Raw genomic sequence first — 20,655 nt, 5'->3', positions numbered from 1 at the left:
AAAAAAAAAAAAAGAGAAAATCTGCCCCAACCACCCCCTCCAAGCCTTCAAAGCTGCATTTTTAAAGCACCCCGAGGAGACACCACTGGAGTATGGGGACCAAAGGAGACCTGGGGATATTTTTGCCTCATGGAGGTAAATTGGTGGAGCTGGGCTTGGTCCTCACTCATCCCAGGATGTTCCTGGCTTGGAAGGAGGAGCAGGAAAAGCCTGGAAGGAGATCCCAGCATCGGAGCAATCCTATGGAAAAGGAGGAAAACCAACAGGAGGGGGGTTCACCCACAAAACCTGGCAGGACTCGAATCCCTCCCTCCGGCCCACTCTGATTGGTGCCCAATTACTGCTCAGGGTTAATTAGAGCTGATTAAACGCCCAGCAGAGCCCAGCTCCTGCTCCATCCCACCCTCCCCGCTGGGCTGGGCTCACCACCATGACCACACCTCGTCACCTGCAGGTGACACCGGGCCCTGTCCCCACCTTAGGAGGTGTCCCACGGGTGACATCACCCTGGTGTCCCTCACCTGCTCTCTCCACGTGCCAGGAGCAGCAGAGAGCCCTCAGTAGATGCAGGGTTTGGTGGGACCCCTCTCCTTGTTCATGGGCTCCGTGTCGGGCTCCGAGGGCCGTGGGATGGCTCTGTACTTGCTGCTCGGGGACCTCTGAGGGGACACACGAGCCTGTCAGCCCTTCCCGAGGTGGGGAAGGGTCGGGACCCCTCAGCCCGAGGTGCTGGAGGGGTCCAAACCATCCAAACAGGGCTGCAGAGCTGGAGATGCCCCTGTAGGAAAGGGGGAAGGGGCACGGGAGCTCTGCAGGGAAAACCCCAAAAGAGGGGAGACCCCAACCCAGCCTGGGATGTGGAGTGGATGCCCCAAACCCCCCAAAATACCCCAGAGGGCAGAGGGGGATGTGGTGACAGCAGGAACGACCTCCCCTCGTGGCTGCAGCATCCCCAGGGCTCAAATCCCAAATTTTGGGCGCCCCAACTGCCCCAGATGTGGGTGCCCATCCTGCCTCTCTGTCCCTGCAGTTCCTGAGGAAAAGTCTCTCTCCAGCTTCCCTGGAGCCCCTGCAGATCCTGGAGGGGCTCTGGGGTCTCAACATTCCCAACATTCCCAACATTCCCAGCCTGGATCCATCAGGAAAGGTCTCCAGTCCCTTTATCACCTTTGTGGTCTCCTCTGGACTGGCTCCAACAATCCCAGGTCCCTTTCCCAGCCTCTTTCCCCCCTCCAGCCCCTGCTCTCACCTTGACAGGAACGAATTCCTGCTGGATCAGCTTCTTGAACTCGCTCCTGCTGAAGGTCTCCGATTTCCTGCCCTTCCTGGCGTTGCCCTGGGAGCTCTGCATCATGTCAGTGATGGCTTTGATGAGCCTGGACATGGCTCCGGTCCTGGAGAGGAGCAGAACCTGAGGCCACAGACGCTGTCAGGGTGGCAGAAAAATCCCCCCAAAGACCCCTCCCAAAAATCCCAAATATCCTTTAAATAATCCCAAATATCCCTTCCAAAGATCCCAAACACCCAATAATCCCAAATATCCATTCCAATAATCCCAAACATCCAAAAATCCCAAACACCTCTTCCAATGATCCCAAACATCCCTTCCAAAATCCCAAATATCCCTTTCAATAATCCCAAATATCCCTTCCAATGATCCCAAATATCCCTTCCAAAAATCCCAAACACCCCATCTCAGCCTTCCTGCGATTGATTTCACCAGAGATGAAAAGAAACTTTCCTTTCCCAGCTTCTCTTAGGACTTTCCCCTCGATTCCCCTCATTTTTTCCACTTTCCCTGCCTCAATTAGAGGGAAGCTGCTCCCAGGCACTTGTGGGGTGAATGAATCAGCTCCCGCAGGTGCCCAAAGGAGCTGATCCCATCCTGCCGCCGGCTAAAACCGGTTCTAAGGCAGCCCCACGAACACAAAAGCTCATTTCAAACACAAAAATTCATTTTAAAGGCACAAAGAAGCCATGGAGCCTCACCTGGATCCGCACCGGGAGTGGCGGGAGAGGCTTGGAGAAGCCCCGGGCAGGATCAGGGTGGGAGGAGGAGGAGGAGGAGGAGGAGAAGGAGGAGAAGATTCCTTCTGGTCAGTCCTGTTCTCTGGCTGCCTCTTCCCAGGGAGCCTCCCTCATTCTCCTGCGCTCCCAGGATGTTTACGGCACACCTGGAGAGGTGGATGTAGGTCAGGGACAAAGCACCTCCTTGGGTGTCCAAAAAACGCCCTTCTCACAAAAAATTCTGCATTTCTCATCCCCTAAATGGGGTTTTTTCTCTACAACACAAGAGGTTTGTGGGTTCGGCAGTGGTGGCGTGGTGGGGACACCTGTGGACACCTGGGGACACCTGGGGACCACTGTGGGGTCCTGCCCTGATGGGTCTGGGATCAGGATGGGATCCTGTCCTGATGGATCTGATGTCACCATGGGATCCTGTCCTGATGGGGTCTGGGACCAGGCTCTGATCCTGTCCTGATGGATCTGGGATCACCATGGGATCCTGTCCCAATGGATCCAGGGTCAGGATGTGATCTTGTCCTGATGGATCTGGGACCAGGTTCAGGCTCTGATCCTTCCCTGATGGAACCAGGACCAGGCTCTCATCCTGCCCTGGTGGAACCGTGGTCAGGTTCTGATCCTGCTCCAATGGAGCCAGGACCAGGATCAGGTTTTGATCCTGCCCTGATGGATCTGGGATCAGAGACCAGGACCATCCTGCCCCAATGGAGCCGTGCCCAGGACCAGACTTTGATCCTGCCCCAATGGAGCCAGGACGAGGCTCAGGTTCTGATCCTGCCCAGGACCAGGCTCTGATCCTGCCCTGATGGAACCAGGACCAGGCTCTGATCCCTCCCCAGGACCTGGCAAAGGCTCCAGGGCTCAGCCGCTCCCAGCCCAGCTCCTTCTGCTCCCAGAGGAGCCGTGGGGCTGCCAAAATCCCTCCCCATGCCCAGGGCGTGCCTCTCTCAGGCACCAAGATCTCCCGATACAAGCTGATCTCTCTCCCCATCTCCCCACGGTTGGGACAGGAGGAGCTGCAGAGCCACCCACGCCCCTCAGTGGGTTGGAAATGGGCTCAAGCCAAGGGCTGGAGCCAAATTTTCCTTCCCCAGCAGGATGAGGCAAGAGGCTGCAAGTTCCTGCAGGTCCCTGGATGCTTTTGGGGCAGCTGCAGCAGCTCTGGCTGCTCTCCCTCTTTGGGAACTCCCAGAGCTTTTGGGAGATTATTTCCCTTTTAACCCAATAACTGATCCCCAAGACCCCAAAATGAGGATTTTTTCCCTCCCCAATTACAAAATGCCACCCAAACCCAAGAAGAAGAAGGAAGAAGAAGCATGAAGAAGAAATCCAGGACAACACCCTGTGCCCTCCATCTTGCATACTAAAAGTCCCAAAACCTCAATTTCTCACTCTCTATAATGTCACACTTTTGTGGGTTCCAGTCTATTTAGAAGTTTAGGGAATTTTTCCATGGATGAGGGTCAAAGTCGGTGCTCCCCTGGCGGTGGCAGCTCAGGTAGGACCTGGTGGCCTCTGCAAGTGTCACATCCTGGCGATGTCACATCCCAGCAGGTGGCAGCAGGAGCCCGGGCTCACCTCTGAACGCCAGTCTTTCAGGGGATTACTAAAATTATATCTTATTAGGGGATTATTAGTAAAAATAAACAAACAAACAAATAAATAAATAAATAAATATTATTTATAAATTGTATTATAATATATTATATCATAATATCATATAATATTATATCTATAATATAATATAGTATATAGTATATAGTATATAGTATATAGTATATAGTATATAGTATATTATAAATTATATAGTACATAGCACATAGTATAGAGCATATATTATATTGATATAATATGTTATAAATTAATTTAATATATCATATATAATATATTAATCTAATATTACATTATATTATATTTTATATAATATACAATATATTAATATCGTATATTAATATAATACGGTATATTAATATAATACAGTACATTATTATATACTATCATATTATACATAATATGATAATATTATATATAAAATATATAAGATATAATAATGTACATAATGTAATATTATATATTATATATTATCATATAAATAATATCTATTATTATTATTATTATTATTATTATTAAATTTCAAAATTAATTTTAAAAGTAAATTTTTAAAATAAACATTTTAAAAACACCTCATTTTTGAGGGGCACAGAACTGAGGACTGCCTGCTCCTGCAGCAGCTTTGACCCGGTTAGGAGGAATTTGACATTTTGGATGTCAATACCACCTCCAGATGAAGCTGAAGCAACCTGAGGGCGAAGCAAACCAGGGGAAGTCTTGTGCTAATTGTGTCTTGTGTTAATTAATTGTGTCTTGCTTCAGCTCTTGCTGCTTTGGGGAAGTTTCTGGAAGGTTCCTTTCCGGATCTGGGCGGTTTCAGGGTTTTGAGTCACGCTTGGGAAATCAGCTCTTGTGGTTTCTGCCCCAAAAAGGGTTTGAGAAGCTCCCAGCCAGCTTTTCCCTCTGAAAAGCAGCTAATTATTAACTAATTAACCTTTTTGGGGTGTTCTGGCTGAGGGATTGGGGTTCTTTCACCTTCTTGTCCACAAATAAGTTTTTAAGCCCAAAACTTAAAGTGCCCACCACCATCTCTGGAGCAAAAATACCCCAAAAAGGGTTTTTTTCTGCAAATACTATTGCTCATCCTTCCTCCCAGCTCCTGCCCACCACCAGAGCTCAGCCTCGGGACATCTGTGCAGAATTTCCAGGCCAAAAAAATGTGGGTTTTTTCCAGTTGGAAATGCAAAAATCTGTCAAATCTTGGGTGCAACCCCAACCTCTGTGAGCTGCCAGCAGTTGCTGGGGTGAATCCCAAATTTCCAGTCCCAAAGGTGAGAGAGGAGAGAAAAAAACCAGAAAAAACTACAGAGACACCGGAGAGCTTCAGAAATCTTTATTTGGCAGCAAAACCACGATGCTGGGAGGAAGAGGAGGAGGAAGAGGAGGAGGAGAGGGAGGATTTTAAGGCAGGATTCAGCTCTGGAAGCTTCTCCAAGCTCCAGGATTTTGCTCGGAGGGGCTGCCTCAGTGGTGGTGCTGGTGCTGGTGCTGGTGCTGGTGCTGGTGGTCCTCCACCTCGTGCAGGTGCTCGTGGGTGGCACAGGTGACACGGGTGACCAGCAGCATCATCTCCCCGAAGTTGATCTGGGCGTCCTTGTTGACGTCCAGGTCCTTCATGATCTGGTCAATGGTGGCCTTGTTCTTCACGTGCTGTGAAGGAGAAGGAGGGGACAAAGTGAGGGCAAAGTCTCCTTGTTTTATCCCTGGGTGGACAGAATTTCCCTTTGGCTTTAGGAAGGTAAGTTCCAAACAAAAAAATTGGAGCTTTGGGGGGTGTTTGTGGTGCGGCTTCCAGGTGGAAAATGAGATTTTGGGCTGATTTTTGCAGAGAAAGGGATGAGGGTTCCTTCATGGAGAACATTTGGGACGGGGTGGTTGGACAGGAGAGCAGAGCAGGAAGGGGGTGAACCCAAACTCTGGGGACAATCCAACACCTCACCTTCAGGTAATTGGCCAGCTGCTTGTCAATCATCATCTTGAGCTCCTTCTTGGTCAGGGTGTCCCTGTCGCCCTCGCGGCGCGAGTACTGGTGGAAGACATCGATGATGGTGTCCATGGCCTTCTCCAGCTCTGACAGCTGCTCCTGGCTCTGCTGGCCCTGCAGGAGAAATGGTCACTCAGAATGTCCAGGAGAATCTGGGACAACTGGGTTGGATCCAGAAGAATCTGGGATAATCAGGCTGGATCCAGGAGGATCTGGGATAACCAGGCAGGATCTAGGAAAATTTGGGATAACTGGGCTAGAACCAGGAAAATCTGGGGAGGAACATTCCTTTTATGGAGCTGTTGGAGGCTGAAGGACCTCCTTGTCCAAGGAGTCTGAAGGAGAAAATCTGGGGAGGAACTGTTCAGTTTTGGAGCTGTTGGAGTTTTCTCCAAGGAGGGTGAAGGACCTGGCAGGCTCTGTGCTCCTACAGATGAGAGCTCAGAGAGGATTTGGCCCCAAAATGGACCTGGTTTGAGGTTGGTTCTGCTGATAAACCAACCAGAGAAGGTGATAACACCCCAAAAATACAGAGCAGGTGACAACACCCCAAAACCCTCAGTGGGGACACAGAGAAGATGACAACACCTGAAAATCCTCTGTGGGGACACAGAGCAGGTGACCACACCCAAAACCCTCTGAAGGGACACAGAGAAGGTGACAACACCACAAAACCCTCTGTAGGGACACAGAGAAGGTGGCAAAACCCCAAAAACCCTCAGTGGGGACACAGAGAAGGTGGCAACACCCCAAAACTTTCTGTAGGGACACCAAGCAGGTGACAACACCTCAAAACCCTCAGTGGGGACACAGAGAAGGTGACAACACCCCAAAACCTTCTGTGGGGACACCGAGCAGGAGATCTGACATCCAGGAGCCTCTTTGGTGGCCAGGAACCTCTTCCAGGAGCAAACCTCCCCTCACGGGTTCTGGAGATGGTTTTGCCCAGCCAGGACCCTCGGGTGGAGATGATGAGAAGCTCCCTGAGAATCCTCACACCTCGTATGACCTGGAAAAGAGCACGGACACCCCAAATGCCCCCCTGCACTTGCCTTGCTCATCTTGTCACCGCAGCGATGTCCCCTGGGGCGGGTGCGGGGCCGGTGTCACCTCAGTGTCTCTTATAGCCCAGCCATGAGGTGTCCCTGTTGTGAAATGTCCCCATCCCGTTCCTGGATGGCCCCACAAGGCCCCGGGGATTGCTCAAGGCTCGGGAAGTTCCCCAAAAGGGGCTCTGTGGCTTTTCCCGCAAGCTTGGGGTGTCACCAGCTCAGGTGGGGGTGGCACTGTCCCCTCACCTGCTGGGATTCATCACCAACTCTGGGCAAAAGTCTCTTCCTTTGTGGATTCTTCCACATTTGTGGTTCTTCCACCTTTGGGGTTTTTATCCATTTGGGGTTCTTCCACATCTGGGATTCTTCCACATCTGGGATTTTTCCACACTTGGGATTTTTCGACAATTGGGATTTTTCCACATTTGGGATTTTTCCACCTTTGGGATTCTTCCACATTTGGGACTCTTCAACATTTGGGATTCTTCCACATTTGGGATTCTTCCACATCTGAGACTTTTCCACTACTGGGGTTTTTTCCACATCTGGGATTTTTCCACATTTGGGATTTTTCCCACATTTTCCTCCTTTCCAGCTCTGTTGGCTGATGCCAGGGGGTGAAGATCGCCCCCTTGCCCTGCTCATCCCCAAAACATCTCCACCCTTGGTCCATCCCAGTGTCCCAGGACTTGCCAAAAACATCCAAAATCACCGAGCCCGACATTTGACCCTTCACCAGAGCAGAACACGGGGTGCCACCCACTCCTGGCTGTGTCACACAGGGCACAGGTGGCACCAGGACCGTCCCCAGCCTGCGGCAACCATCTGTCCATGAAAGACGATCTGGGCGTGTTCCCAGCCTGGCCCAGATCCAGGAGCTCCGTTCCATCTGTGCCAAGCGTGGTTTGTCCCCACCCCAGGTGTGCCCTGAGCTGCAGAGCCCAGGTGTGGCTCAAAGGTGAATTTTATTTTGCTTTTCAGGGCTCTGTCCCGGATTTTGTGGCTTTTTTTGTGGTGTTGTTGTTTCTCGGCCTGGCAGAGGCCCAGCACGAGCCTGGCAGATCCGAGCTGCCAAGTTGGGAGCAAAACGAGATTTTCCAGCATTTCCTCATCAAAATGAGCTGACTGCTGACTCAGCACACTCGTCTGGGGTTTGTTTGACCTGCCCAGCTCGGGTTGGTCTCGTCATGGTTGGTCTCAGGCTGGTCTTTGGTCTCCTGGTTTTGGAGGCCAAAACAAGGCCTAGGCCGAGCTCAGGAGCTCCTTTCAGCAGGAATTTCCTCCTGGAAATGGCGACCAAATCATGAAGGTTTGGAGTTGCTATCCCTGGAGGTGTCCAAGGAAGGACTGGACATTGGTCTGAGTGACCAGGTGGGGACAGATCACAGGTTGGACATTGGTAACCAGGTGGGGACAGGCCACAGGCTGGACATTGGATGTTGGTGACCAGGTAGGGACAAGTCAGAGGTTGGACATTGATCTGGGTGACCAGGTGGGGACAGGTTAGAGGTTAGACATTGGTGACCAGGTGGGGACAGGTCACAAGCTGCACATTGGTGACCAGGTGGGGACAGGTCAAAGGCTGGACTCCATCTTGGAGGTCTTTCCCAAGTGAAAGGACCCCAGGATCCCATCCCCAGCCCCCAGCCCTGGCTTCTGGGGTGCTCTGCTTTCACAACAGGCAGGTTCTGCTGCAGAACAGGACATCTGGGGACATCAGGGACATTTCACAACAGGGGTGTCCGGAGGTGGCCGCGGTGTTGCAGAATTTTGGTGCAATTTCAGGAATTTGGTGCAATTTGACTCACTTTGGTCACCCTGGAGGTGCCAGGGGGACAAGGATGGGGGACAGGGGGTTCCAAGGTGGCCTGAGCCAGGTGTGAGCCCCAGATGTGAGTGGTCAGTGGTCACTGAAGTGCCCAGGGACAAGGGGCAGTGCTGAGGGTCACAGGGACGGGTACTAGCACCACTTTGGTGGCTCTGAGGTGTCCTTGCAGAAGAACCTCCCTGTCCAGCTGTCCCCAAGGTGCGGGCTTGGTCAGAGATCCACAAACCGAAGCAGAAACAGCCCAGGAGCTGCTGGCAGGTGCCCAGGGACCCACAGGAACACCCTGAGTTTCAAAAAGTTGCAAAATTCTTTCAAAACTCACTTTTAGTGGCAGGAGAATGGCTGGTGTGGGGAAAGGGAGCAGCAACTTTGTCCCATCGGGGTCCATATCCCAACACCCCAATATCCCAACTTCCCAAATCCCAAATTGTCATCAAGCAGAGCATTTCCAATGCCTGAGATGCAGGATTTGGGATTTGGGGTGTTTGGGTGTTGCCTCAGATACAAGATTTGGGATTTGGGGTGTTTGGGTGTTGCCTCAGATCCAAGATTTGGGAGTTTGGATGTTTTGGGATATGGAAGTGTCTGGACTCCACATCTCTCCCAGAATGGCAGAAAACCATCATTAATCCAAATATCACAATATTAAAAAACTTTAAAGTCATCCTGAAATCCCAATATCCCAACCCACAGGATTTTGGGCACTGGGAACATTTTGCTTCATGAGGATTTTTTGGCAAAACCATCGCTTCAGGTGACCCCACCCACCCCTCTCTGTCCCTCCTCCCACCCCTGCCATGGATGAGGAGACAAAAAAGGCTCAGGGAACTTCAAGTGCTGCACTTTATTGTGTCATGGGGCTGCTCCACACGGGCAGGGAGCAGCCAGAACCCAACTCCCCAAGCTTCCCTCTCCCATTTTTCCGTGCCAGGCTCAATCCTTGTCGGGCCCGCAGCGCTCAGAGCCGTGGCTGATGCGGTGGGCGTCGTCGGCCAGCTTGCTCAGCACGATGGTGAACTCCTCAAAACTCAGCTCCTTGTCCTTGTTCAGGTCGGTCTCCTGGAAGAGCTTCTCCAAGTAGCCAGCTCGGTTCCTGTCCTAAATTTGGGGACACGAGGAGGGGTCATGTCCCTGTCCAAACTCCACTTCCAGGATCCTTCCCTGCCCTGGGAAGGGTTTGGAAACTACAGGATGTCCCAACCCTCCTCTACCTCACCCTTAGCCCCAAATTAAACCCCAGAGGGGACAGGATTTTGTCCCAAAGTCCTGTGGTTGGGGACACAGCGGCTTTTAGGAGAAACCCATTGGATCATGCCGATTTTGGGAGAAATCCATTGGATCAGGCCAATGTGGGGAGGAATCCATTGGATCAAGCCAATTTTGGGAATCACTAACGATGAACTTGCACCACTTTCCAACTTCTTGAGAGGAGACTGCAACATTAGAACTTCTCCCAAAACTGATGAAAAAGGCAAAGATTTCGCAATTTATCTACCATTGAAAAGAGAATCTTTTGACTGGGCATTACGAAAACCAGAAAAACTACAAATTGCATCCCTGGACTGTTCAGGTGTGAGTTTAATTCACTTTCCAGCACCACATATGTGGAATCTTTCGATTGGGCATTGCAAAAACCAGAAGAATTTCAAATTGCAATTGGGATTGTGTCTGATTCACTTTCCACCACCACAAACAGCAGAGGTGACCCCAAACTGGGTGTGCCAGAAACCCTCCATCCCCCAGGAGCTCCTGAACCCCATCCCCATGGGTTTGTCCCCCAGGCACTCACGCAGGTCTGCAGGAAGGACGGCGCCTGCTCCTTCAGCAGCGTGGTGAAGTCGCTCATGCTCAGGAGGTCTATCTCACCCTGGCGGATGCTGTACTGGTGGAACAGGTCCACCACGGTCTTCAGGGCCTTCTCCAGGGTGCAATTCCCTGGGAACTGCTGGGTCCCAGCATGGCTGTGGGTGCTGGTGGACATGGCTGAGCTCTGGAGGGATCTGCAGGGGTTGGGGACAAAAATCAGCGGGATCTGCACCTGAGCCTGGGGGCACCTGAAGGTCCTTGGTGTGGAGGAGAAAATGAGGGGATTTGGGGATGGTGCTCCAGTTTGTCTTTGTCTCCAGGTGTGTTGGAAGCAGCTTGTTCCAACACACCTGGGGACCTTTCTCAGGTGAGGGAAGCAGCGTCAGGCCAGTGGGGACGCTTAGGACACAGAATTAGTGGTGCCACCACCAAAATCCCAATCATTTGTCCTCATTTTCCAACCCAAACCAACCTCCTGCTCTACCCCGAGGAGAACCCATCACCCTGAGCTGGTGGATCCCAAACTGCTTCTCCCTCATCCTTTTCCCTGCAAGGACCATCCTTGTCCTACTCACCCTGGGTCTCCAAGGAGGGTTTGGATCCGTCAGTGTGACCCAGGAGACTGGAGCAGCCTTTTTATACCTGTCTGAAGTCCTGTTTCATCAGAGCTGGTGACACACCTGCCACAAGCATCAGCTTGAGTTCACATTTCCCGCACCTGGAAATTGCCAGGTGGGAACCCCTGAGCCCCTCCCGGCCTCATTCCTCCGCTTCAAGTTCCTGGTTGCACCCACCAGGCTTTGGAAATGTTGTCCTTGGCCCCTCCATCACCTCTGACAGGGCTCAGGGAGGGGAAAAACCCCAGCTTGGTCACACCTCCATGTCAAGGGCAAGGCCTTTCGGGCAGAAGTTGCCAAAACTTGGGGAGTTTTGCAACACGGCGAAAAATTTGCACATTTTCCTTCTGCTGGGCTGTTGCACATGGAAACAGGGATGACTTTGTCCCCTGGGTGAGCTTTTAATGTGATTTCTGTTTTCTGCAACGCCAACTGGTTGGACGCTGCCCAGGACAAAGCAGCATCTGGTATTTATAAATTGTTTTCCAGAATATTTTCCATTGTTTTCTACTTGTACTCTGCTCTCATTCCAGAGATTTTCTGGAGGAAACTGGGCACAAAACCAGGAGAAAATCCAAGATCAGGGTCTTTTCTGGCTGGTGCAGGAACTACTGAGTGTTTTGCAATTGTCACCTCCGTGTCACCCGTGTTAGGGACAAGGATGAGCAGGTTTAAAATCAGACAATGAGAAGGTTTAAAATTGGACCATGAGAAGGTTTAAAATCGGACAATGAGATTTAAATTTGGACCATGAGAAGGTTTCAAATCAGACAATGAGAAGATTTAAAATTAGACAATGAGAAGGTTTAAAAATCAGACAATTAGAAGATTTAAAATCAGACAATGAGAAGGTTTCAAATCAGACAATTAGAAGATTTAAAATTAGACAATGAGAAGTCTTCAAATCAGACAATGGGTAGGAGGAAGAGGGAAGGACCAGCCGAACCAGGGGTGCCCGTTCCTGTTTGAGGATGCTCCTGTGTCCCCGGGGCATTGCACGGAATTATTCCGGTATCCCTGACTCACTGCATTGTTCTTTTTGTTTCCCGATCCCGCTCCTTGCAGGCTGGCACCCATCCCAAACTGGGATGTCTAATTGGAGAGTCACCCAACCCTAATTGGAATGTCATCCATCCCAAACTGGGATCCCCAATTGGAGTGTCACCCACCCCAAATTGCACCCTCGTCCCCCAGCTGTCAGGGAAATCCTCTGGTGCTCTCATGCACCTCCCACACTCGGCCCCTTTCCCAATTTTCCCACTTTTTCCCTAAAACCTGTGGGGGAGCAGCTGGCGATGCCCAGCCCTGCAAGGACAGCGGTGCCCAAGTGACACGGGGGTGGCAGTGAATGACATTTGCCTCAAGGGACGAGGGTGGCACCCCAAATTCAGAGCTGTCCTCTGTCACCAAGGTGCCACCCAAACCCCACAGGGACAGGCCCTGGTTTGGGCTGATGTTGGAGCCTCCTCAGCCCAGGGGTTCCTCACTCAGCGTCCCCTCACTGACAGGTCCTGGATCTCTTGTCCCCTCCTGTTTCAGCCCTCAGGTGCCCACGGTGGCTTTTAGGTGTGTGGTGACCTGGGGGATGTGTCCCAAAGCATGAAAGGTTTGACTGGTTCTGCAGAGTGGCAGCTCCCAGGATGGAGCCCCCAGAGCCCCTTGGTCTCATGCTTTGCTCTGCTGGGGCTGCTGGACTGTTTTGGGGTCACAAAAACATCTCGCACATGCCTGGGAGGTGGCACCCTTGGGATCTGGTGTCCCTGGGATGTGACACTCTTGCAATGTGGCACCCCCAGGATGTGGCACCCCCAGTTCCAGGGCTGGATCTTTGCAGAGACCTGAGGAAGGACGCCCTGAATTGTATTTCACCTCTGGCACTTCCTAGAGCTTCACCCTCAGATCTGACACCCTCCAGGAGCCCACTCAGCCTGTGCTGCTCAATGAGGACCCCCCAAAACCTTGTCTTGACCCCCCCTTCTGCCCAGAACAAGGATCCCCCCATGCCACTCTCCCTTTCCCATTGCTTTTCCCATTCAATCTGGGTTTAATCACAGGCTGAGCCTCATCCCCTCCCCACAGACCCCAGGACACAGCACACGGATGGGTTTGGTGCTCAAAGGAAGGGATTTTATTTCAATGCCACCAAGCAGAAGCAGGTGACAAAGATTTGGTTCCAGACAAGAGGGATGCAGAGTCCCGTGTCTTGGCCACCATGGCAGACAGCTCCATTTCAGCGACGGTGGCTGTGCCCATGCCCATGGTCATGCCCGTGGTCGTGGCCATGCCCGTGGTCATGCCCATGGTCACCACCAGGGCCCTGGTGGGACCTGTTGTGGGCATCGATGGCCACGAGGCTCAGCGTGGTCAGGAACTCGGTGAACTTGAGGCGACCATCGTGGTTGGCGTCAGCTTTGGTGAAGAGCTGCTTGATGTAGTTGTCCGTGGTCATTTTGGGCTGTGGGGGGAGCAGAGTCAGTTTGGGGTCACTCACCCTCACCCAGCAAGGGCTGAACCCCAAAAAATCCTCCCTTGCTTTGGGAGGGTCCCAGGATAAAGTTCTGGAATGTTCTGCCCGGGGAGATGGTGGAATCACCATCCCTGGATGTGTCTAAACAAGCCTGGATGTGGCACTGGGTGCCAGGGTTGAGTTGAGGGGTTGGGGGTGGGTTGGACTAGATGATCTTGAATGTCTCCTCCAACCCAGTGATTCTGGGAATTCTGTGAACCCTCCCCATCCCCAAGGAAGTGCCCAAGGATGAGCTCTGAGCGCCCCAATCCAGTGGAAGGTGTTCCTGCCCAGCACCCCGGAATGAGAGGACCTCCCAGGCCCGTTGTCACCCATCCCATCTCATCCCATTGATCCCATCCCATCACATTGATCCCATCCCATTGATCCCATCCCATCACATTGATCCCATCCCATTGATGCGATCCCATTCATTCCATCCCATCCCATGGGTCCTGTCCTCTGCAATCCCATCCCATCCCATTGATCCCATCCCACTGATCCCATCCCACCCTATCCCATTGATCCCACCCCATCTCATCCCATCAATCCCATGCCATCAATCCCATCCCATCGATCCCACCCCACTGATCCCATCCCGGGCTCTCACCGGCACCGTGTTCTTCAGGAAGGGCTCGGCCGTCTCCTTGAGCAGCCTGGAGAACTCCCCCAGGCTCAGGTAGTCGTCCACGGGGCGCCGTGCCGCGTACCGGTGGTAGACGTTGACGGCGCATTCCAGCGCCAGCTCCAGGTCGGTTTTCATCCTGCCGGGAAAGGGACAAAACGGCAAAACATCGAAGGGAATCCAAACCCGGGGACTCACCAGGAAGGATCTGCTCACCTCGGAGGAGGTCTGGGCTCTGCAGAGGGAGGAGAAGGAGAATTGGTGGCGCCAAGCTGGGGATGGCACCTTTTATACCCTCCCGGAGCTGCCAGGAGCTCCAGGAGTTGTGTAAGGCATGGAGCACGCCCAGGTGAGGATTTCGGGCTCCTCACCCCATCCAGGAACTGTTATCCAGGGAGGGGAAGCCCCAAACTCGTCAGGCAAAAACAAGGAAACGCCAAAAATTGCAACAGGGGTCAGCGATGGTGTGTTCTGGAACGTTCCACAAGTGTTTGATGGAGGAGGAACTTCTCTGGGTGGGGGTCTCCGGTGGGATGATGCTGGTTTTACCCAGGTGGTTTGTCACCGATGTTTTTGGTGAATTTGGCTGCTGGACAGGAGTTGGATTAAGCCCTTTTCTGACTCACAGATGGGGCAACTGAGAGGCGTTTGAAAAACTTTAATTTCATTCTGTCAGGCTTTGAAAATTCACTTCCCACTTCCCAATTCACATCCCACCACTCCACGAGGACATTTCTCTGGATCCAGGGGACAATCCTGCTGGGTGGAACTCTACCAGGGACATTTCCCTGGATCCAGGGGGACAATCCTGCTGGGTGGAACTCTTCCAGCAGGTCCTGGGAGGTGGCACTTCCCAGCAGCTGGAATTGCTGCGTGAGGACAACCCAGGGCATTGGTTGAGTGATCCACCCCCAGCTCTCCACCAGATTTGGGGCCCTCCCAGGTAAGCCCCCAGAGTATTCCCGGTATTGCCAGTATTCCCAGTACTCCCAGTGTTCCCAGTATTCCCAGAATGAGCTGCAGAACCCCAAATGTCTGGCGGGGGGTGGTGAGGAGCCTCCACCCCATGTGGTCATGGAGATTTTGGGAAGTGACGATGACAGCGGTGGTGAAACACCTCCCGCCAGGCTCCTCATCCCAGAAACTGCTGCCAGAAAAACCCAAAATTGCAAAAGAGGGAGACAAAGGGACGGGGTTTGGGATGGGGACGGGCACGTCCTCTACGGGAAGGGGACGCCCGTGGGCTGGGCAGAGGGACACGGGGACACACATGGGTGACACAGCAGGGACACGGGGACACGGCAGAGACACGGGTTCAGACAGGCCTGGGGATGGCAGAGGGTGTGGCTGGGCCATGGGGACAGGGACGAGGACAGGTGAGTGCCATGGGGACAGGTGAGTGCCATGGGGACAGGGACGAGGACAGGTGAGTGCCATGGGGACAGGTGAGTGCCAGGGGGACAGGAAGGGACAAGGACAGGTGAGTGATTCAGGGTGGATCCCTGACATGGGGATGGATTTAGGGTGGATTCCCGTGAGGGGGATTGATCTAGGGGGGATCCCAGTGAGGGGGATGAATTCAGGGTGGATCCTTGACATGGGGATGGATTTAGGGTGGATTCCCATGAGGGGCATGAATTCAGGGTCGATCCCTGACAGTAGAGATGAATTCAGGGTCATCCCTGATAGTGGGGTGAATTTAGTGTGGATTCCCGTGAGGGTGATGGATTTGGGGTGGATCCCTGACAGGGGGACGGATTTAGGGTGGATCTTTGTGAGGGGGATGAATTCAGGATTGATCCCTGACAGGGGGGATTGAGCCAGGGTGGATCCCTGTGAGGGAGATGAATTCAGGGTGATTCCTGACAGGGGGATGAATTTAGGGTGGATCCTGTGAGGAGGGATGAATTTAGGGTTGATCCGCATCAAGGAGATGAATTCAGGGTTGATCCCCGACAGGAGGGATGAATCCAGGTTGAATCCCTGTGGGCAGCATCATTCCACCTTCAGATAGCCACGGGTGAGCTCTGGGATTTTGGGATTCCCTCTCACCTGCCCGGGGGTGCAGAGGCAGTTCACCTCCATTCTCTGGGGGATGGCCACAGGTGAGGTTTGGGATTTTGGGGTCCCTCTCACCTGCCTGGGGGTTCAGCCCCATTCTCTGGGGGTTCACCGACTCTGACGGGATGGAGAAAATTTTTTCCCCTAAATTTTAGAATCCCAGAGGTCGGAAAAGCTCCAAGATCACCACCCAGGTGTGCCCGACCCCCCACCCGCCCACCCAGACCAACATCCAGGTGTTCCTCAGAGGCGGCCACTCCAACCCACCCTGGGCATCCCTTCCAATGCCTTTTCCAGGAGGAAATTCCAGCCCATGACCCCCGCCCGAGGCTGTTTCCTCTCCTCCTGTCCCTTTGCGGCATCACTGAAGGCGGTGGAGGGGGCGTGTGGCACATCTGGAAGGGGCTTGTGGCACATCTGGAAGGGGCACGGCCACATCTAGAGCAGCAGCGCGACCAAGGGAGGGGAAAGGGCACCGAGGGAGGAAGCGGGATGGGCTTGGCCCGGAGCACCGGGAAGCGGCGGCTCCGCACGGCCGCACCCCGGGCAGGAACGCGGCAGAAATCCGGGAGCACCGCGGATGGGGAGGCGACAATCGCGACATCCGCGGGGCGGTGGGTGAGGGACAGAGCCCGAACCGGCTCAATCCCAGCTCGGAGCTGTTCCCGAACCGGCTCAATCCCAGCTCGGAGCTGTTCCCGCAGCCCTGCGGGACGGGAGCGGCTCCGGGAGGAGCGGCCGGGCCGGGCTGAGCCAGCCCCGATGCGGCTGCCGGGGAGCGGCCCCGGGGGGGTCCCCGACGGTTCGGGGGTGCAGGATCCAACCCGAGCAGAGCCAGAACCAGAATCAGAACCAGAACCAGAACCAGAACCAGAACCAGAACCAGAACCAGAACCAGAACCAGAACCAGAACCAGAATCATAACCAGAACCAGAGCCAGAGCCAGAGTCAGAGTCAGAGTCAGAACCAACCTGGTATTGCTCCCAGCTTGCCCCAACTCAGGCAGAACCAGAACCAGAACCAGAACCAGAACCAGCCTGGGAACGGCCCCAGGGGAGTTCTCGAGGCCTCGGAGGTGCAGCATCAACTCCGGGCCGAACCAGAAGCAGAGCCAGAATCAGAGGCAGAATCAGAACCAGAACCAGAACCATAGCTAGAAACAGCCAGAGCCAGAGCCAGGGCCAGAGCCAGAATCAGAACCAGAACCATAGCTAGAAACAGCCAGAACCAGAGCCAGGGCCAGAGACAGGACCAGAACCAGAAACAGCCAGAACCAGAACCAGTCAGAATTAAAACCAGAGCCAGAATCAGAGCCACAATCAGAGCCAGAACCAGCCTGGGAGCGGCCCGTGGAGGGAGATTCCTGAGGCCTTGGGGATGCAGAATCCACACCGGGCTGAACCAGAATCAGAGCCAGAACCAGAATTTGAACCAAATCCAGGGCCAAAATCAGAACCAGAACCAGAACGAGCCTGGCATCACCGCCAGCTTCCCCCAGCCAGAACCAGAATCAGAACCAGAGCCAGAACCAGAACCAAAATCAACCCAGCATCACCCCCACCTTCCCCCAGCCCAGGCATAGATACCCCCGGGGGGAGCAAAACCCCTTCATTTAAATCGAGATTTATTGAAATGACATCAGGATCACATCGGGACGGCCCCGGGGCCGTGGCGGGCCCTGCCCTCACTTCCTGCGGGGCATCTTGTCCGGCAGGTCCTGGAAGAATTCGTTGCACATCATGGCCATGCAGGCCAGGAAGGTCACGTACTCCTGGAAATCCACCTCGTTGTCGCTGTTGCAGTCCAGGTTGCTCATCAGCTTCTGTAAGTTCGCCTCACTGGTTTGTTTCTACCCGGGGGAGGAAAAGGAAGGGTTAAAACCGGGTTTTGAGGGGTTAAATCCGGGTTTTGGAGGGGTTAAATCCGGGTTTTTGAGGGATAGTAAGATATAAATAATAAAAAATAGAGGTAAAAATATAAATAATACAAAATGGATGTAAAAATATAAGTAATAAAAAAATCGAGGTAAAAATATAGATAATAAAAATAGAGGTAAAAAATAGAAATAATAAAAAATGGAGATAAAAATATAAGAGGTAAAAATACAGAGGTAAAAATAGAAATAATAAAAAAATAGATGTAAAAATATAAGTAATAAAAAATAGAGGTAAAAATAGAAATAATAAAAAGTAGATGTAAAATAGAAATAATAAAAAATAGAGGTAAAAATAGAAATAATAAAAAATAGATGTAAAAATAGAAATAATAAAAAACTGAGGTAAAAATATAAGTAATATATTTTTGGAGGGGTTAAAAGAGGATTTTGGAGGAGTTAAAACCAGGCTTTGAAGGGGTAAAAACCAGGTTTTGGAGGGGCTAAAAGCGGGTTTTGGAGGGGCTAAAAGCGGGTTTTGCACGTCCCCCCGGCACTCACGCTGAAGCTGGGCAGCTCCTTGGTGAGCAGCTCCTTGAGCTCGGCTTTGTTGAGCTTGTACTTGTCGCCCTCGTTGCCCGAGTACTTGTGGAAGGTGGCGACCACCACGGCCAGCGCCTGCTCCAGGGGACACGCCATGGGGACAGCGACAAGCCTGGGGACAAGGGGACACAAGAGTTGGGCACCCCCAGGTACCCCCGTGCCAGGCCCGGGTCTGTCCCGGGATGCTCCGTTCTCTCCCTGGCTCCGGTCGGGCTGAACAACCCCAAAGTGGGAGGAAAAATGGGAAAAGAAGGGGCTCGGGATTTTTTTCAGCCCTGTCCGTGTGAAATCCACATTTCCAGCTGGGCACCTGCAGCAGGACTCCCCAACATCTGGAGAACATCTGGGGAGGGACATGGCAAGGGGACAGAGGAGTTGGGCACTGCCAGAACCAGAACCAGGGACAAATCTCCCGTGCCAGGCCCGGGATGTTCCATTCCATCCCTGGCTCTAGTTGGGCTGAAGAACCCCAAAATGGGGGGAAAAAACCCCAAAAAGGGAAGGGAAGGGAAGGGAAGGGAAGGGAAGGGAAGGGAAGGGAAGGGAAGGGAAGGGAAGGGAAGGGAAGGGAAGGGAAGGGAAGGGAAGGGAAGGGAAGGGAAGGGAAGGGAAGGGAAGGGAAGGGAAGGGAAGGGAAGGGAAGGGAAGGGAAGGGAAGGGAAGGGAAGGGAAGGGAAGGGAAGGGAAGGGAAGGGAAGGGAAGGGAAGGGAAGGGAAGGGAAGGGAAGGGAAGGGAAGGGAAGGGAAGGGAAGGGAAGGGAAGGGAAGGGAAGGGAAGGGAAGGGAAGGGAAGGGAAGGGGCTCGGGAGTTTTTCCAAAGGGAAGGGAAGGAGCTCGGGAGTTTTTCCAGCCCTCTCCAGGTGAAATCCACATTTCCAGCTGGGCACCTGCGGCAGGGCCCCCCCCCCCCAGCCGCGCCCGGCAACATCTGGAGAACATCTGGAGGGGGGGAAAGCGACTCACCGAGAATTCAGGAGGAACAGGAGAGATCGGGCAGGGCGGAAGGGGAGCCGGGCTCAGGCCCGGGCATTTATAGCATTTATAGCCCCGCCTGAGCCACTCCCGGCCGGGGGAGGCAGCGGCGCTCCCGAGCCCGCCCGGAGCCGGCTGGAAAAGGAGAAAAGGAGGAGAAAGGAAACCCCGGGAGCTCCAAGCTTGCCAAGGGCGGTGGTTTTGGGTTAGGAGGAGCAAAAATGGGTGAATTTGCCACCCTGATCGTCGGAGCGGCCGCGGTTTCTCCCACGGTTTTGTCACCAAAATCCTCCCCAAAGCCCCCAGGTCCTCCCCAAAGCCCCCAGGTCCTCCCCAAAGCCCCCAAATCCTCCCCAAGCCCCCAAATCCATCTGAGGAGGTCTGGGGGCTTTGAGGGACACTCGGGGGCTTTGCCAGGGCCGGGAGAGCCCCGCGGGGTCCAGGGTGTGCGGGTGGGCACCGCATCCCCCCGGTGCCCCTCGGTGCCCCCCGGTGCCACCCCGAGGTCCGGCCGGGCCCCAGCTCGGTTCGGTTGGGTCTCGGGGTTGGTGCCGAGCCGGGTTTTGTGCCGAGGGTTTTTTTTTTTTTTTTTTTTTTGCCCTTTTCCAGCCTCTTGGCAGCGATTTTGCGTTTCCGTTGTGTAACGGAGCCGCTCCCGTGGCCCGGGCACGTGTGGGGAGCCGGGGGGGCACCGCAGCGGGCTCTGCACGACATCGAGCCCTGGAAAAGAACCCGAGGGTCCCCTAAAGCCCCCGAGGGTCCCCCCCCCAGCCCTGGCAAAACCCCCGAGTGCCCCCCAAATCCCAGAAAATCCCCCGAGTGTGCCCAAACCCTGACAAAGCCCCCGAGGGTCTCCCCAGCCCAAGCAAAGCCCCTGAGTGTCCCCCAACCCTTCCCAGATGGATTTGAGGATCTGGGGAAGGATTTGGGAGGTTTGGGGAGGAGCCGGGGAATTTGGGGAGGATTTGGGGGTCTTGGGGAGGATCTGGGGGATTTGGGGACAACCTGGGGGGCTTTAGGGAGGATTTGGGGGAGCGTTTGGGGAGGGTCTTGGGGCTTTGGGGACAATCTAGGGGATTTGAGGAGGATTTG

General features: G+C 53.5%; 3 protein-coding genes across 3 annotated transcripts; all 3 read right to left on the bottom strand.

Annotated features, from left to right (window-relative positions):
* Nucleotides 1-4,958: 4,958 nt before the first annotated feature.
* LOC131095280 (protein MRP-126-like) lies at nt 4,959-6,710 on the bottom strand. The gene is made up of 3 exons (XM_058042952.1): nt 6,673-6,710; nt 5,576-5,734; nt 4,959-5,286 (listed from the first exon to the last, which is right to left on the bottom strand). The coding sequence occupies exons 1-3, from the start codon at nt 6,679-6,681 to the stop codon at nt 5,101-5,103; spliced, it is 354 nt and encodes a 117-aa protein (XP_057898935.1). The 5' UTR covers nt 6,682-6,710; the 3' UTR covers nt 4,959-5,100.
* A 2,616-nt stretch (nt 6,711-9,326) lies between these two features.
* LOC131095279 (protein S100-A7-like) lies at nt 9,327-10,922 on the bottom strand. Its single transcript, XM_058042951.1, has 3 exons — nt 10,882-10,922; nt 10,290-10,500; nt 9,327-9,598 (listed from the first exon to the last, which is right to left on the bottom strand). Exons 2-3 carry the CDS (start codon nt 10,479-10,481, stop codon nt 9,434-9,436), a joined length of 357 nt encoding a protein of 118 aa, XP_057898934.1. The 5' UTR covers nt 10,482-10,500; nt 10,882-10,922; the 3' UTR covers nt 9,327-9,433.
* Nucleotides 10,923-13,112: 2,190 nt separating this feature from the next.
* Nucleotides 13,113-19,617, bottom strand: LOC131095239 (protein S100-A9-like). Its single transcript, XM_058042900.1, has 5 exons — nt 19,555-19,617; nt 18,550-18,703; nt 17,804-17,964; nt 14,040-14,193; nt 13,113-13,378 (listed from the first exon to the last, which is right to left on the bottom strand). The coding sequence occupies exons 2-5, from the start codon at nt 18,685-18,687 to the stop codon at nt 13,154-13,156; spliced, it is 678 nt and encodes a 225-aa protein (XP_057898883.1). The 5' UTR covers nt 18,688-18,703; nt 19,555-19,617; the 3' UTR covers nt 13,113-13,153.
* Between the last annotated feature and the right edge of the window lie 1,038 nt (nt 19,618-20,655).

This window comes from Melospiza georgiana, chromosome 33 (genome assembly GCF_028018845.1).
Source record: "Melospiza georgiana isolate bMelGeo1 chromosome 33, bMelGeo1.pri, whole genome shotgun sequence".
Lineage (NCBI taxonomy): Eukaryota > Metazoa > Chordata > Aves > Passeriformes > Passerellidae > Melospiza > Melospiza georgiana.
Note: the sequence above shows the minus strand (reverse complement) of the source record. Positions and strands in the feature narration are given on the sequence as shown.

Coding starts and splice junctions, on each gene's coding strand:
- LOC131095280 (XM_058042952.1), bottom strand. Junction 5,287..5,575: donor AGCTGGCCAATTACCTGAAG/GTGAGGTGTTGG, acceptor TCTCCTTCACAG/CACGTGAAGAACAAGGCCAC.
- LOC131095279 (XM_058042951.1), bottom strand. CDS start 10,481: ATGTCCACCAGCACCCACAGCCATGCTGGGACCCAGCAGTTCCCAGGG. Junction 9,599..10,289: donor CGTCCTTCCTGCAGACCTGC/GTGAGTGCCTGG, acceptor CCCCAAATTTAG/GACAGGAACCGAGCTGGCTA.
- LOC131095239 (XM_058042900.1), bottom strand. CDS start 18,687: ATGGCGTGTCCCCTGGAGCAGGCGCTGGCCGTGGTGGTCGCCACCTTC. Junction 17,965..18,549: donor AGGAGCTGCCCAGCTTCAGC/GTGAGTGCCGGG, acceptor TCCCCCGGGTAG/AAACAAACCAGTGAGGCGAA. Junction 14,194..17,803: donor GACAAGATGCCCCGCAGGAA/GTGAGGGCAGGG, acceptor CTTTCCCGGCAG/GATGAAAACCGACCTGGAGC.